The 14,838-nt window shown below is 57.9% G+C and overlaps 1 protein-coding gene and 1 pseudogene across 2 annotated transcripts in view; both read right to left on the bottom strand.

Annotated features, from left to right (window-relative positions):
* The window catches only part of LILRA5 (leukocyte immunoglobulin like receptor A5), a 3,196-nt gene extending 894 nt beyond the window's left edge, over positions 1-2,302 (bottom strand). Inside the window, exons 1-5 of one of the 2 annotated variants that reach the window (XM_061140328.1) lie at positions 2,100-2,302; positions 1,911-1,946; positions 1,414-1,749; positions 940-1,242; positions 1-106 (exon numbers count right to left, since the gene is read on the bottom strand). The exon at positions 1-106 is cut by the window's left edge and continues 894 nt beyond it. In XM_061140328.1, the coding sequence (XP_060996311.1) occupies positions 1-106; positions 940-1,242; positions 1,414-1,749; positions 1,911-1,946; positions 2,100-2,133 (815 nt within the window). In that variant the 5' untranslated portion in view covers positions 2,134-2,302. The remainder of the gene's footprint in view (positions 107-939; positions 1,243-1,413; positions 1,750-1,910; positions 1,947-2,099) is intronic. The other variant, XM_061140329.1, reaches the window with a different exon arrangement.
* Positions 2,303-5,268: 2,966 nt separating this feature from the next.
* On the bottom strand, positions 5,269-12,537 carry LOC133055233 (sentrin-specific protease 3-like; annotated as a pseudogene).
* Positions 12,538-14,838: the final 2,301 nt, after the last annotated feature.

Here is a 14,838-nt window from a genome sequence, read left to right as displayed (position 1 = left end):
TCTCGGGCTTCTTTGCGGTCGTGCCGAGCCTGGCAGAGCAGGACCCCGAGGAGCAGCAGGACTGAGGCCGCGAGGCCCATCCGGATGAGATTCTGCACCGTGTAGTCTGGGGTGAGGGCGCACATGTCAGCACCGGCACAAGTCCTCGTCAGGGGAGGGTGTCAGGGGGCCCGAGGGTCCTGAAGGGAGGCTGTGGGTGGGCCGTGTCCTCCTCGGGGAGCCTCCCGGGGCCTCTCTATCTTACTGTCTCAGACGTTCCTGCTCAGGACCCTGAGCTGAGGGAGCTCAGACAGCACAGGATGGGGCCCGCCCCTGAGCGGTGGTCTGCAGGGTCCCAGGGACCCACCACCGCTCCCCACAGCCTCTCGCTCAGCCCTCTTCCTCTGCGGGCTTGATTCTACCTGGGGGAGGGGGCGATCCCTGCAGCCTCCGGGGGCAGGATGGGGTGGGGGCGGGCCTGCTCCTCCCCAGACTGACCCCCACCCCGCAGCCTCAGGCCCCTGAAGCCTTCTCTGCCCGACTCCCCGCCGGCCCTTGACGATCGGAGGGGCCTTGTCCACCCAGATAATCTCAAAGCGCCCTGGGGTGGGCTGTCTCCCCTGAGCACAGAGCCCCGTGACTCCCCAGTTGTTGAATTGGGGCCCGAGGGTGGGGACTGGGCCCATGGGTCCTGGGAATGAGCCCAGGAAGGGGTGTGCAGGGCTGACCGGGGTCCCCACCTCACTCCCCTCTGCCCTGCACGGCCCTGTGGCCTCCCCAGACCCTCCCACTGCCCCCCTGCCCCTCCGGGACCCCAGTGGGGAGGAAGGGGCGGGGCCGGGCTCCCAGGCCCCTCCCTCAGGGGGCCCCTCCCTCAGCGCCCCCTCCTCCAAGACCTCCGGGGCCTCCCAGGGCGCAGAGCCCCGAGCTGCCGAGTCAGACGGACAGACGGGGCCTCACCTGAGACCAGAAGCGCCAGGGGCTCGCTGGCCTGGGACAGCAGGTAGGGGTCTGTGCTGAGCGCGCGGTAGCACCTGTAGGTGCCCCCGTGGGCCGAGCTCACAGGACTCAAGGAGAATTCGGCCCGGAACTGCCCGTCATGGTCCTGGGCGCGAAGACGCAGGGGCCGATGAGCTGCCCCCTCCTGGGACAGAAGGAAAGTGTCCGTCCTGTTTCCCGACTGACACAGCAGGGTCACGTTCTCCCCCGGGGCCACCGAGGGGCCCGGCCACGCCGAGAGGGAGGGTCTGTCTCTGAGCGGTCCTGCAGAGAGGAAGGGGGTGCGGGCCCGGCCCTGGTTCTGAGTGAGACTCCGCGGCCTCTCTGGACCCTCAGCGCCGTCTGTTTCTCCGAGTCTCCCCCTCCCCCACCCCATCTCTCTGTCCCCTCCCGGGGACCCCTCCCGCTGGTCCCAGCATCACCCCTGGGGCTCACCGGTGGGGTCTGTGCAGAGTCTGGTCCCTGACTGACCCGCTGGCTCCTCTCCTGCCACCAGGAGCTCCAGGGGGTCGCTGGGCTCTGACCAGTTAAATCCGATGAAGTAAGAGCAGTGGTATCTCCCTGCCTGCTGCTCTTTGATGTTCAGGATGGAGAAGTTGGCCTTGTCCCAGGGCTTGAGTAGGGGCTGTGTGTTCCAGGGGGCTGAGATGCCCTCTTGGTTCAGACTGAAGCTTTTGGCATTTGGGGGCCCCTGACACCAGATGGTCACAGAGCTCCCGCAGGGGACCACAGAGCCCGGCTCAGCCCAGATGGTGGGTTTGGGGAGGGTCTCTGGGAGGAAATGAGAGGCAGGCTCACCAGGTGCCCCCCCAGGCCCCGGCTCTCAGCCCAGACCTCCCAGACTCCCCCTTCGCGCCGTCCCCCTCCCTGTGGCCTGGGGGTGACCCTTGACCCCACGAGAGGAGGGAGCTGGGCCCTGGGGACAGACTCACCAGCCTGCACCTGGGTCCTCAGGCCCACACTCAGCCCTGGAAGAGAGAGCCCTGTGAGAGGTCTGCCCTCTGCTCTGAGCAGCGCCTCTCCTCCCCGGGAGCCTCCTGGGCCCTGGGTCCCCTGAGAGAGCAGGCTGGCTGGGGGGGGTCCCTCCAGTCCAGGGCTCCCCCTGCCCCTCCTCATCTCACCGAGGCAGAGCAGGGCGGGGAGGGTGGGGGCCATGGCGTCTCCTCCCTGCGGTCCAGGCCGTGAGGATGGAGGAGACCTGGGTGCCCTCCGGACAGACAGACACACAGGGTGTTGGCAGTCTGAGGCAGATTTTTCTCGTCAAGGGTGTCACAGCAGCGTCCCCGCAGAAAGGAGAACTGTCCCTCCCAGGAAGCCTGGCGTTCGTCTCCATGACAGAGCAGGAAGCCAGCCCCGTGACTTCCTGAGACACCCCTTCCAGATGAGGACAGCCAGGCTCCTTCCCTCTGCGAGCCTCCCCTCGGGGTCTGCTTCCTCCTCTGCCCGTCCATCAACAGGTCCCCGTGGGGTCCTCACCGTGGACGGGGTCACCAGGCCCTGGACATGCTTTGGGGAGGATGCCGGCTCCTGCTGCCCGCAGGGCTCAGATCCCCAGAGACACCCGTTAAGCGTCTCCCTGGGGCTCAGTGGAGTCTGTGTGCCTGAGAGCCCAGAGTAGACGCTCAGGGAATCAGGAAGGAAACTGATTCCTCCCCCACGCCCCGGAGTGTGGGTTTCCCCCATCACAGCCCCCTTCAGGGACTTGTCTTTTACTCATATCCTGGGAAGAAGCCCCTGGATCCTCCCTGGCTCCTTGGGGCTTCATGATCCTTGGGCACGGCTGTCTTGTTCATTCTGTGCTTGTTGTCTAAAACTTCTGTGACGGTAAGCTGAGTTAGACCTCTAAGTTACCTGGAGAAATTGATATTTACTTGTTGAGTTGCTAAGTTATGTCTGACTCTCTGTGACCCCATGGACTGCAGCACGCCAGGCTTCCCTGTCCATCACCATCTCCCGGAGTTTGCTCCAACTCATGTCCGTTGAGTCGGTGATGCCATCCAACCATCTCATCCTCTGTCACCCCTTCTCCTCCCGCCTTCAATGTTTCTCAGCGTCAGAGTGTTTTCTGGTGAGTCAGCTCTTCACATCAGGTGACCAAAATATTGGAGCTTCAGCTTCAGCACCAGTGCTTCCCACGAATATTCAGGGTTGATTTCCTTTAGGATTGACTGGTTCGATCTCCTTGCAGTCCAGGAGACTCTCAAGAGTCTTCTCCAACACCACAGTGTGAAAGCATCATTTCTTAGGGGCTCAGCCTGCTTTATGGTCGAGCTCTCGCATCCATCCGTGACTGCTGGAAAAACCGTCGCTTTGACCATGCGAACCTTTGTTGGCTGAGAGATGTCTCTGCTCTTTAGTACACTGTCCAGGTTTGGCATAGAAAATTTAATCATTTAATTTAATTTAATTTCGTGGCTGCAGTCACTGTATGCAGTGATATTTATTTAAACATGTGTTAATCACCCACTGCTTGTGTGAACTGAGCAATCAGGTTACAATCAGACTTCCCCACCACCCCCTTAAAAAAAGAACTTTTTAAAAGTTCTTTTCAATCTAAGTTGATTTGGGAGCCTGAGATACGAGTTTTCCTCTCTTGAAATAGCCTTGTCAGATATTCCTGGTATTCATGGTAGCCTATGAAAATGTGTGGCAATGATCGAAACATGTATATTATCTAGGGTGAAACAGATCATCAGCCCAGGTTGGATGCATGAGACAAGTGCTCGGGCCTGGTGCACTGGGAAGACCCAGAGGGATCGGGTGGAGGGGGAGGTGGGAGGGGGGATTGGGATGGGGAATACATGTAAATCCATGGCTAATTCAAGTCAATGTATGACAAAAACCACTACAATATTGTAAAGTAATTAGCCTCCAACTAATAAAAATAAATGAAAAAAGAAAAAGAAAATGTGTGGCAATGTTTACTCTAGGATAATGGCTGTAAGACAAGAGTATAGCCAATATTTTATAATAACTTTAGATATAGTCTATAACATTTTGAGTATAATCTGTAAACATTTTTGGATCACTATATTGTACACCTGAAACGACTATAATATTGCACATCAACGATACCTCAATAGGAATGAAGGACTTCCCTGGTGGTCCAGTGGTTAAGGATCTGCTTTGCGAGGCAGGGGACATGGGTTTGATCCCTGGCCGGGGAACTAAGACCCCGCAGGCTGCGGAGCACCCGGGCCCACGAGCTGCAACTGCTGAGGCCACACACCGGAGCTGGAGCCGTGGCCCCTGCAGCGTGGGGCAGCGAGACACAGTAACACAGAAACACGTGTATGTGTGGGTCAGTCCACCGCACCAGCCAATCCGTGTCTCCAGACGTGGGCATGACATGGGAGAGGAAAGGATTGGGAGCAACGTTTGGGTGTTTGGGAGTGATGGGCCCTGAAGAGTAAGGCCTTTGCGAGGCGTCTGCGGGGCGTCCGTGTGCCCCTGAGCTGCCTGCCGGGTGGGCGCGGCAGGTGGCTCGCAGGTTGCTGACTACGTACGTACGGCTGGCTCTCAGGAAGGAGGCGGGGTAGGAGGTACTTGTGAATGGTGAGCGTACAGAGGGTCCGGCTGTGCCTTGGGATCTGAGAACCTGACATACAGACTGGTCTCGCGTGTTAACGCAACGGCTGGGGTGCGCTTCCTGGGAGAGGAGGTGCCGAGTGCCTCTAGGTGCACCCCAAGGCACATTGTTGGGTGGTTCCTCCGCATCTCAGTCCACAGGGCCGGAGGGAAGAGGAAACGGGGTGAAGGGGAGACAGAGGATCCTAGGGTAGGGTCAGGCTAGTCTACAGGGTGAACAGAAAGGCCAGGCACTCTCTTGTGCAGTGCACACACCATGCCACCATCCCTGGCAGCATGACCATCTGAGACATGGACACACCTCCAATTCAAAGGAACCATGTTAAGAGGACCAGGAAGGCAGGACCCACTTGGTACCAGGAGGGCCCCCCTGAGGAGTGGCATCCCAGCAGCCGGGGGTGTCGTATTTCAAGAGGAAGGCTGAGGTCAGATGCTGCTGGGAGTTGAGTGAGAGGAGGGAGAAGCGGATTTAGCTTATTCAAAAGAGCAGCGGCAGCACTCCCCTGGTGGTCCAGGGGTTCAGACAGAGCTTCCGCTTCGGGGGCAGCAGTGTCGACCCCTGGCCGGGGACCTAAGATCCCACATGCTGAACCAAACAAGACCGTGTGTGTGTCCCCCATAGCGAGCCGGGACTCACTGGGCTGCCCAGCTGTTTGCCCTCCTCAGACAGGCTCACGGTTGCGTCTGGGGAGTGATAAACTTCTATCTCAAGCCGAGATTCCTGAAACCCTGCAGTCCTGCACACTCGTCCTTAGCTGGGGAGACTGGGTCCAGCACGGGACAGCGCTGTGTCTGGGACCACAGAGACAGAAGTGTCCACGCTTCCTCGTCCCGAAGCCCAGAACCCTCCCCACCCAGTCCTCCTGCCAGGACCCAGGGCCCAGGATGCCAGGATGCGGCATCCTCTCCAGTTACACTTGTTCACCTCCTGGGCGTGAGCTGTGGAGCTGGAGCTGAGGGGGGGAAAGTTCAGTCGCTCAGTTGTGTCTGGCTCTTTGTGACCCCATGGACTGCAGCACATCAGGCCTCCCTATCCATCACCAACTCCTGGAGTTTACTCAAACTCATGTCCATTGAGTCGGTGATGCCATCCAGCCATCTCATCTTCTGTCATGCCCTTCTCCTCCCGCCTTCAATCTTTCCCAGCATCAGGGTCTTTTCAAATGAGTCAGCTCTTTGCATCAGGTGGCCAAATTATTGGAGCTTCAGCTTCAGCATCAGTCCTTCCAGTGAATATTCAGGATTGACCTCCCTTAGGATGGAGGAAAACAGGATTACAAAGCTAGGCAGCGCTGGAGGAACTACAGGTAGAGGTGGCAGGTCAGTGGAGGCGGGCTGGCGGGGGGGTGCTTGGGGAGAAATAACATTTCTCTGGGGGCTCTCGTCTTAGCTTCAGGGTCCGAGGCAAGCACCTGCATGAAGTTAGAAATTGGCTTCCATGATATCCCAGCCGCAGCGCTCAGGCCGCACTCACATCTCAGAGGATCTGAGCCCTGATGAGGTCACAGTCGCCCCCAGCTCTGCCCCCGTGGGCCTCAAGGTAAACAGGAGCCAACGGCAGCCCACGTAACCTGCACGGAAGTTTACAAAAATGTATTAGCCGCCCCCCCCCCCCCCAAGGAACATTTTCAAACGTCTTACTCTCTTCTTATTAAATCTCCTCATTCAAAGTGATCTTATAGTAATCTTGTTTTACAGGAAAACTTATAAGAATTGCCTTTTTCCCACATCATCTTGACCTACATCCCCAGTTGAGTGATATTTTACCCAAGTGAGATAGAGAGGGAGCTGTCGGAAGAGAATGATGTGGTTGGGGAGGGATGCGGCGGGAGAGTGAGTCTGTTACATAGGTCTATACACACACACATACATATACACACATAGATGTTTTTCTGATATAAAGCATGTATGTGCTCAGGTGTGTCCAGATCTTTTTGACCCCATGGAGTGTAGCCCAGCAGGCTGTTCAGTCCATGGGAATTCTCCAGGCAAGAGTACCGAAGAGGGTTGCCATTTCCTAGGGGATCTTCCCAACCCTAGGCTTCCCTCATAGCTCAGTCAGTAAAGAATCTGCCTGCAATGCAGGAGACCCAGGTTTGATTCCTGGGTCAGGAAGATCCCCTGGAGAAGGAAATGGCAACCCACTTCAGTATTCTTGCCTGGAGAATCCCATGGACAGAGGAGCCCGGTCGGCTACAGTCCACGGGGTTGCAAAGAGTCGGACACGACTTAGCGACTAAACCACCACACCCGACCCAGGGAGGGAACCCAAGTCTCCTCCACCTCCTGCACTGACAGGCGGGTTCTCTACAACTGCAGCGCCACCTGGGAAGCTCCGAGATAAAGCGTCACTAGCGTAAATACGCCAGTGTGCGCCTCCCATAGACATGCACACTCATCTACATGACCCTGAATCTGCCAATTTGGAGGTCTTTACTGATGTAACATTTTACCAAGTCCTCAGTCCCAATGCACGTGAAGTCACCTGCCAGACAGCCTCAGTCTTTCCTTTTGGTCCAGGGTTTCACCCAGAAGCACATGTTGCCTGTGGTTGTCCTGTTTCGTCATCCCCCAGAATCTGCACGACCCCCCAGTCTTGCTTCCTTGGGCCCCAGACCGTCTTCAAGGGTACAGGATTTGTAGATGGCCCTCAGCCTGTGCCGTCCGTGTGGACAGATGATCTGACCCAGGTCACGCATTGTTGGCCGGACGCCCCAGAAATGAGGCTGTAGTTAGTCATTTCCATGGTGTCAGGAGCCCAGGTGGCCCCCCTCCCCACCCTGGTCATGGTCATGTTCATGCTTATCGCCTGGTCACGTCAAGCAGCCATCTGCCTGGCTTCTCACGGCGAAGTCCCCAGTTCTCCCTTGGAATTCGGGACAGACACCGATTCCTTGTCCAGTATTGGCAGACACACAGTTGCCCCTGTTAGTATCCGAGGGTGAGTCTCCCCTGACACGTCCACCATGAGGGGAGCTAAATAATGACGATCTCTTTCCACTCCTCCCTCTCTATTGATAACTTGGCCTTCTACTCTAAAGTTTTCTCTTTTTCCCATGTAGTGATTTATTTATTCATTCATTTGCATATGTTACTATGAACAGGCTACAATCCACAGGGTTGCAAACAGTCAGACACAACTGAAGTGACTTAGCATGCATGCATGTAGACCGCCAGGCTCCTCTGTCCATGGGATTCTCTAGGCAAGAATATTGGAGTGGGTTGCCCTTCCCTTCTCCAGGGGATCTTCCCGACCCAGGGATTGAACCCAGGTCTTTCCCATCACAGACAGATTCTTGACTGTCTGAGTCACCAGGGAAACCCTAACAAACACTTAAGCCTGTAACTATTTCCATAGCAACCAAGGTATGTGTAATACATGTCTATATATATTATAGACATATATAGTAATTAAACATAGGTGATTTAATTAAAACATACAGTATTATATACACTGTATATATTATATACAGTGATTCAATTTTTGTTATAGATTATACTCCACTCAGAGTTATAAAATATTGGCTATATTCCCCATGCTATATGACATATCCTCGTGACTTATTTTTGTTTATTTGTTTTATCTGCAAAGGATCCTTTGTTTACAGAGCAGGACCATGGAGTTTATATATATATTAATGTATATATTATATAATATATATTATAATAATATAAATATATAATTATATAATATATAATATAATGTATACAATGTCTGAAGATTTGGCAGGCAGTAACCCAATTGCCCACCCACCACCCCCAGATTTTTCTGCCCCCCACGCCCCGCCTGCACATGGAAGGGAGGTGACTGCCCCACCCAGGCCACAAGGGCATACTCCCCTGCAGACAGTGGGAAATTGGGGATTTTTCCATGGCCACCCCTTGAACATCAGAAATCAACAAGTATTCTCTCAAAGAAAACAAAAAAACAGAAATCAATTAAAGCACTTAAATATGGAAAACCAAAGGGAACGGGGTGGAAAGAGGCTAGAGACAAAGGAAGTGGAGTTTCTCACGTTCCACTGCCCATTGACAATGGGCCTGAGCCTGGGCCCCGAGGCTGACCCCGAGAGTCTGCAGACACGGCCCAAGCGGCCGAGGCAGGGCAGGGTGCTGGAGTCCTGCAGCACAGAGGCGCCGCAGTCTCTGGCAGTGTTCTGCCTGGCCACATTCATGTTGAAGGAACCTTTCAGCCCCGCTGGAGGTCCAGCCGGTCTGTCTTCCCGGCCCCTGCTTGCAGACACTTGGCCGTACGCTGAGGGCAGTGGCGGTGCGGGGCGGGCTGCGAGTCAGAACAGGTGCGCCGCCTGACGTCAGCAGAGATGAGGGCCCGCGGGGTTAGCAGTAGCTCCGGCCTGAAGACGTCCACATTTTCGGCCCGTCCTTTCACCCCGTCATGACCCGTGGTATGGAGTTCAGCGTAGAAGAGACTGCTGGAGAAGTGCACCTTTTCAGGGACCATGTCTGTGGCCAGGTCTCCACCCACGTCCGCCCCTGGGCCACTGAGCCAGTTCTGTCCCTGGACAGAGTCCCCGAGTCACCCGTTGTGGGCACACGCCCTTATGGGTGACGGGAAGCCCCTCAGCCCGGTGTTGCCTGGCATCTGCGGGTATGGCTGGCTCCACCGCAGCTCCAGGCCCTTCCTGGAAGGTGTAGACAACTCCGGCAGGAAAATTTCCTCCGGTTCCTCCACGCCCTCACCCGTGCGGACGGGGATGAGGCTGCCATCCGTCTGAAGGAATTCATCCGAGATGCTCTGCACCAGGAGACAGGGTCCTCTCGCGGGCGCTGTCCTGCCAGTTTCCCCCAGGCCGCTCTACCTCTTCTGCAGCGCCCACGTCCGGGCCTGGAAGAGCTCCTGGGCCATGAGGTCCCCGACCATTCGCACGCCGTGGATGAGGATGCTGACCTCAGGGGGTGCCAGGCTTTGCTCTCCTTGGGGCCCAGGTGGTTCCCCCAAAGCCGCTGGGCAGAGTCCAGGAGACAAGACCCTGGTCAGGGCCCAGAGGAGACCTTGGAGTCCAGCTTAATCCACCTTCCTCCACGGGGGCCCCAGAGGGCACTGGTGGAGACCCTGTCACCCCCTCCTCAGCCATGAGAGCACCGAGCAGACCCAGCCAGGGAGGAGGTGGTCCCCGGGGGGAGTCAAAACGACAGCAGGTTGGGGGGTGGAGGCACCTGTGGCCTCGCCGCCCCTTCCCGGCGTGAAAGGTGGCTCTTGGGTGTGGAGGTTCCGCCGCCGGCCCCCGTGGTGCCCCGAAGCTTGCAGTGGAGTGTCAGCAAGGCGCTTCTCTGAGTACAGTAGTATCTGGAAGACTCACAGCTCTGCGAGGTCGGCGCTGTGAACTGGTTTTCCGGTGAGTAGGGTGGGGAGGGTGAGGCCACTGGGATGCTCCCAGCTGAGCCCATCTGGGGGGCGGCCTCCACGCTCCACTGCTTCCTCCCCATCTTCACCTTCGTCATCCCCTTCTTCCTCCTCCTCTGTAGGAGCTGAGGTGTCAAAAGCGGCCCGAGGGACAGGGAGGTGTCGGGGGGTCACTGTGGTCCCTGACCCAGCGTCCGGCCCAAACCATCCACCTGATTTGTGTCGGCATTTGGGGGAATTCCCTTGTGGCTCAGAAGGTGAGGAGTTTGCCCACAATGTGGGAGACCTGAGTTCGACCCCTGGGTCGGGAAGATCCCCTGGAGGAGGAAGTGGCAACCCACTTCAGTATTGTTGCCTGGAGAATCCCATGGTCGGAGGAGCCTGGCGGGCTACAGTCTATGGAGTCGCAAAGAGTTGGACACGACTGAGCGACTTCACTTTCTTTCTTTGGGGGTCTGGGGGCCAACGAAGATGCTGCCGCCTGGGACCTGAATAAGCGGGGGCTATGCTGGGTCCATGAGGCTCAGGCTAGTCTTGCAGAGTCTCTTTCATCTTCCCGTAGCCCAGCGTGGGGAAGCCGGGCAGACAGGCCTGAGGGCGGGCGTCTCTGCCTCAGGCTTCTGGGCTCATCTCTCCCTCGGCCCCGCCTCTCCTGCTGTCTCAATTCAGGATTCCCGCGCTTCCGGGTCACATTTATTCATAGCAGTTTATACCTCTGAATCCCCTCCGCCTTCCCTCTCCCCGCCTGATGTGTTGTCTACATCTGTCAGACTGTTTCTGTGTGTTAGTCATGCATAGAAGTTATCTGTTAAAAATAAGGTTGTACTTGCATTTCGAAATCCAGTAGGACCCCTGCCAACTGCGTTAGCAAGTGTGAGGATTTCTTCACAGCCCTTGCTTAACTGGTAACTCGGCTCCTTGGACGCCTGCGTACTCACGTACTGGCTCAAAGCCGCAGACCCCCCAGCCGCCGCCGCTCCTCACCCCTGCGCCCGCTCCGCCGCTCCGCTCCCGCGGAGCCGCGGCGCCCTCCCGGGGTGTCCCTGCCGTCCCCAGGGCGGCCCCTGGGGTGCCAGCCAGCCCGCTGCCACCGCCAGGCAGGAGCGCCTTCCCTACCTTCCCTCTTCCGAGAATCCCGGATCTCTGTCCAGAGGATCAGGGAGTGAAGTGGGGATGGAAGGAGCTTTCTAGAAACTTAAGACTGTTTCATGGGAACGCAAGCCTGGCTCCTTGGTGCCGGCTCCGGAGGGTGCCCACCGAGGTCTCTGGCGCCAGGCCTCCCCATTCCCCGCTCCCCTGACTTGCAGCATTTGCTGTGGGGCTCCCGTCAGAGGAGGAGGGGGAGCAGGGGATGAAGGTCACAGACACACAGGTCAGAACGTTCTGGTGCTTTCCAAGGCCTTGGGCACAGCGACGACCTGCCGGACGCCCCCGTGAGGCCATGCGGCTGACCGCTCCCGGGTGCAGACACGGGGCTGCGGTCCGGCGTCCACCTCCACCAACCCTCCCAGCAGGCCAGCGGCAGGAGACTGCCGCCAGCTCCACCCAGTGCACAGACCGAACACTGGGGTTCAGAGCGGGACATCGCGGAAGGGGAGCCCAGGACTGTGCCCGGTGGACACCGGCGTGGGGCTTGGGGGCTCCTTGTTGACGGGCGCTGCCTGTCCTGAGCGAGAACTGAATGCACCCGTCACTGCCGCTCCCGTTTACCAACCATCAGAGGCTTTGGGGACCTCAACACGAGTGCCTGGGGGGGGGGGGCCTTTGCCTAGGATGGAGTCTGTATCCTCCTCAGGCTGGCCAAGAGCTCTCTTCCACCCTGCACGCTCTATACCGCAGGCCCCCCTGGAGACCAGCCTGTCCTCAGATAGCTGAGGGGGCCTGGCTCCTCCGAGAGACTCTGAAACTGCCCCGGTGGCCTGGGATCCCCCTGAGCAAAGAGGACCCCGACTCCCCAATTGTTGAATTGGAGCCTTGGGGGTGGGGGCTGGGCCCTGAGAGGGTCCTGGAGATGAGCCCAGGAAGGGGGGCGCTGGGCTGACCCGGGGTCCCCACCCCACTCCTCTCTCCCCTGCACGGCCCGTGGACTCCCCAAGACCCTCCCACTGGCCACCTGCCCCTCCAGGACTCCAGGTGAGTGGAAAGGCAATGGCGGGAGTGGGACGCCTCTGAGGGCCGGAGTGGACTATGCTTTAGGGAGTGGCTTTCTGGGGAGGCAGAGACCTGGGGTGAGAAGGAGACCATTCCAGAGGGGAAGGAATGGTCCTGAGAGCCCTGGAGACACAGGGACGGTGTGGACGGGAGGAGGGGAAGGCGGTGGCGGTTATGCGTTGCTGCCCAAGGCTCAGGGACCCTGGATTATGACAGAGGAGCAGAGACAAAATGGACCGCGGGGCCCTGATTGCTTCATGAGGATCACGTGTGCCACTGTCTTGCAAATAAACTAGAGAAGTCCAATGTGTAAATTAAAAACTCAGCGGCAACTGAGCTCCAGTAACGCGTGAAGCACCGGTAGATAAACGCTCATGTGGATTTACCCGTGTGTCCCTGGCGTACCCCGTAGCAGTCACGAACACATTCAGAAAAGACACGTACAAGGCAGTCATCGCGGTTTTACTCTTACCGTGGAGTTTCAACTGGAGGCATGGGAATGGATCTGCCAGGTCTAGATGACCCAAAAAATAGCAGATATGGGAAAGCACTCGTGTGTTAAACGGCTCACCATTGTGTGACGTCGTCTGAGTGTGTGTGTGTGTGTGTTTGTGGTGTGACTGCAGGCTTCGCGTTTGGAGCAGAACAGAAATGAGAGCTGAGGTTGGGAGGCATTTCCTCTGGGGCATAACAAAACAGCTTTGAGTTCACTTAGAGTTTGGGGTTTGCCCTGAAGCTGGTGAGGAGTTTGAGCAGGACACGGTTCTGAAGGGGCAGTTGGCAAGGTGCTGCGTGGAGGGTGGACTCGGGACGGGAGTGTGACGGAGCCCAGACCCGGGAGGGTGGGCTTCACTGGCTGCCTCTGCAGGTGGAGACCCGGTGAGCCCCCGGGGGGAGCAGGCCCTGAGTCGGGGGTGGCGCGATGCTCTTCCGCTCACCCAGGAAGAGGCAGCTCTTCCTCCGGGGCCTGGGGGCCAGGTTTTACCTCACACAGTTCCTGCCCAGCAGGCTGGTTTCTCCATCTGCTTGGAGAAATCACTTGAGGTATTTCTGTTTCTTTAGCACCCCCGTCAAAGCTGGGTGTCACCCTTCACATCAGACTGTGGAGACCTTTCGGGATTCAGGCCCAAATGACCCTCCTGTTGGAAGGCATTAACACACACACGCACGCACACACAGAGTCACACACTTTAAATGCAAGCTGTGACCACCACTTCCGAGACGGTTGAAGGCCTCTTCCCCCGTTTCCTCACTCCTTGCTCTGAGATGACAACCCCCACCCCCACACATGTCCTAAGAGTTCACTTTGCCCGAATCATGGAGGATTCGCGGAGTTTGGGAGGAGGCATCTGGGGCTCTGAGAAATGAAAAGGAGGCGGTCACCGCGCCCCGGGAGACAGAAGGAAGAATCCCGACAGGGAGCGCAGCTGTGGCACCCCTGCAGGGGAAGGGTGTGGTCTTTCCAAACCCATCTGGATGAGTCAGCGGGAAGATGCTGACTTGGTTAGCTGCTTCCCACGTGGGCGCCAGATGCAATCATCGATGACAGATGAGTGGACCTCAGACAGTGTGCAGCAGAGGGACCCCCGCGTGGCAGGTGGAGGTGCGCCCTTTGCCTCTCCCCTTCCGTCTATAACCAGAGAAGTACCCACAGCTCAACCAAGGGGCTTCGGTTCCGCATGCCGGGGTGCTGGGTGGGAAGGGAGGCGCGCAGGACGCCTCCAGAGGGTCCCAGCTGGGCGGGCAACCGCGATCCCGCCCTCTGACTGCAGCCGCGGGTCCTGCAGCCCCAGAGGACACAGCGGCAGCGGGGAGGCGGGGCACCAAACCTGGGCCTCCTGTCCTGGGCGGGGGAGGGGGGGGGCGGGGCTGCGATCACGGGGAGCCAGCCACATGCCTGGGGCCACATCCTGCCAGGCGCAGAGATTCCCGTGACTTCCCCATCCGCAGCTGGGGAGCCCGCAGACCCGACGGCAAGGGGCGCGGTGCACGTCTCCCCCCGCCCCCCATGGTGACAGACCCTATGGCTCAGGGGGCCCCAGACTGGGGGAGGAGCCCGCAGTCCTGGGGACCCAGGCACCGACCACCCTGGGGCCAGCAGCTGAGGGTCAGAGGTGGGACCTCCGACAGAGGCGGCGGAGGGTGGGAGGCACCCTCTCTCAAGTTCATTCCGGGGACTCAGGCGAGAGAAACCCCAAACCTGCGCTGCGTCGCTGCCACCTACTGGAAAGCAGAAGCTTCTACGGTGTGGAGTCCTTGAATCCAGCGGAAAGGGGCCCCAGGAGAGGAGTCACTCGGGGCGGCAGCGTGAAGAAGCACCATGCCGTTGTGCCACAAACAAAAATGACAGTCCTCAAGCAAGGGCCGAAGGTCGTGGAGTGTTCCGATCTGATGGAGACTTCAGAGGAGCTGCTGGGAAGAAGGTCGGATGCGCTCTAAGGAAACAGCAGGGCCGCTCAGCGAGCTCAGGCATGTGATGGATGAACTGGAATAACACATCACTAAGGAGACTGAAATTCTAAAAAAAAAAAAAAAGGAAACAGAAATGGTGGAGCTGACAACCTCAGTGAACACGATGAAGAATTCTCGGAGAGCTCTGTCAATTAAGCAGCCCGTGTGGAAGAGAGAGTCAGCCAGCTGGAAGTCAGGAAACTAGAAAGGATACCGGCGGAGGAGGAAAGGGATCCAAGGTATTTGAACAGGAGGAAGGAGGGGAGATCAGAGGACGGTGTAGGATGACTCCGGCTCACCTCCCT

Source organism: Dama dama, chromosome 4 (assembly GCF_033118175.1).
Source record: "Dama dama isolate Ldn47 chromosome 4, ASM3311817v1, whole genome shotgun sequence".
In the NCBI taxonomy this organism is placed as follows: domain Eukaryota; kingdom Metazoa; phylum Chordata; class Mammalia; order Artiodactyla; family Cervidae; genus Dama; species Dama dama.
The sequence above is the reverse complement of the archived record's forward strand: the minus strand, read 5'-3'. Positions and strand labels throughout refer to the sequence as shown.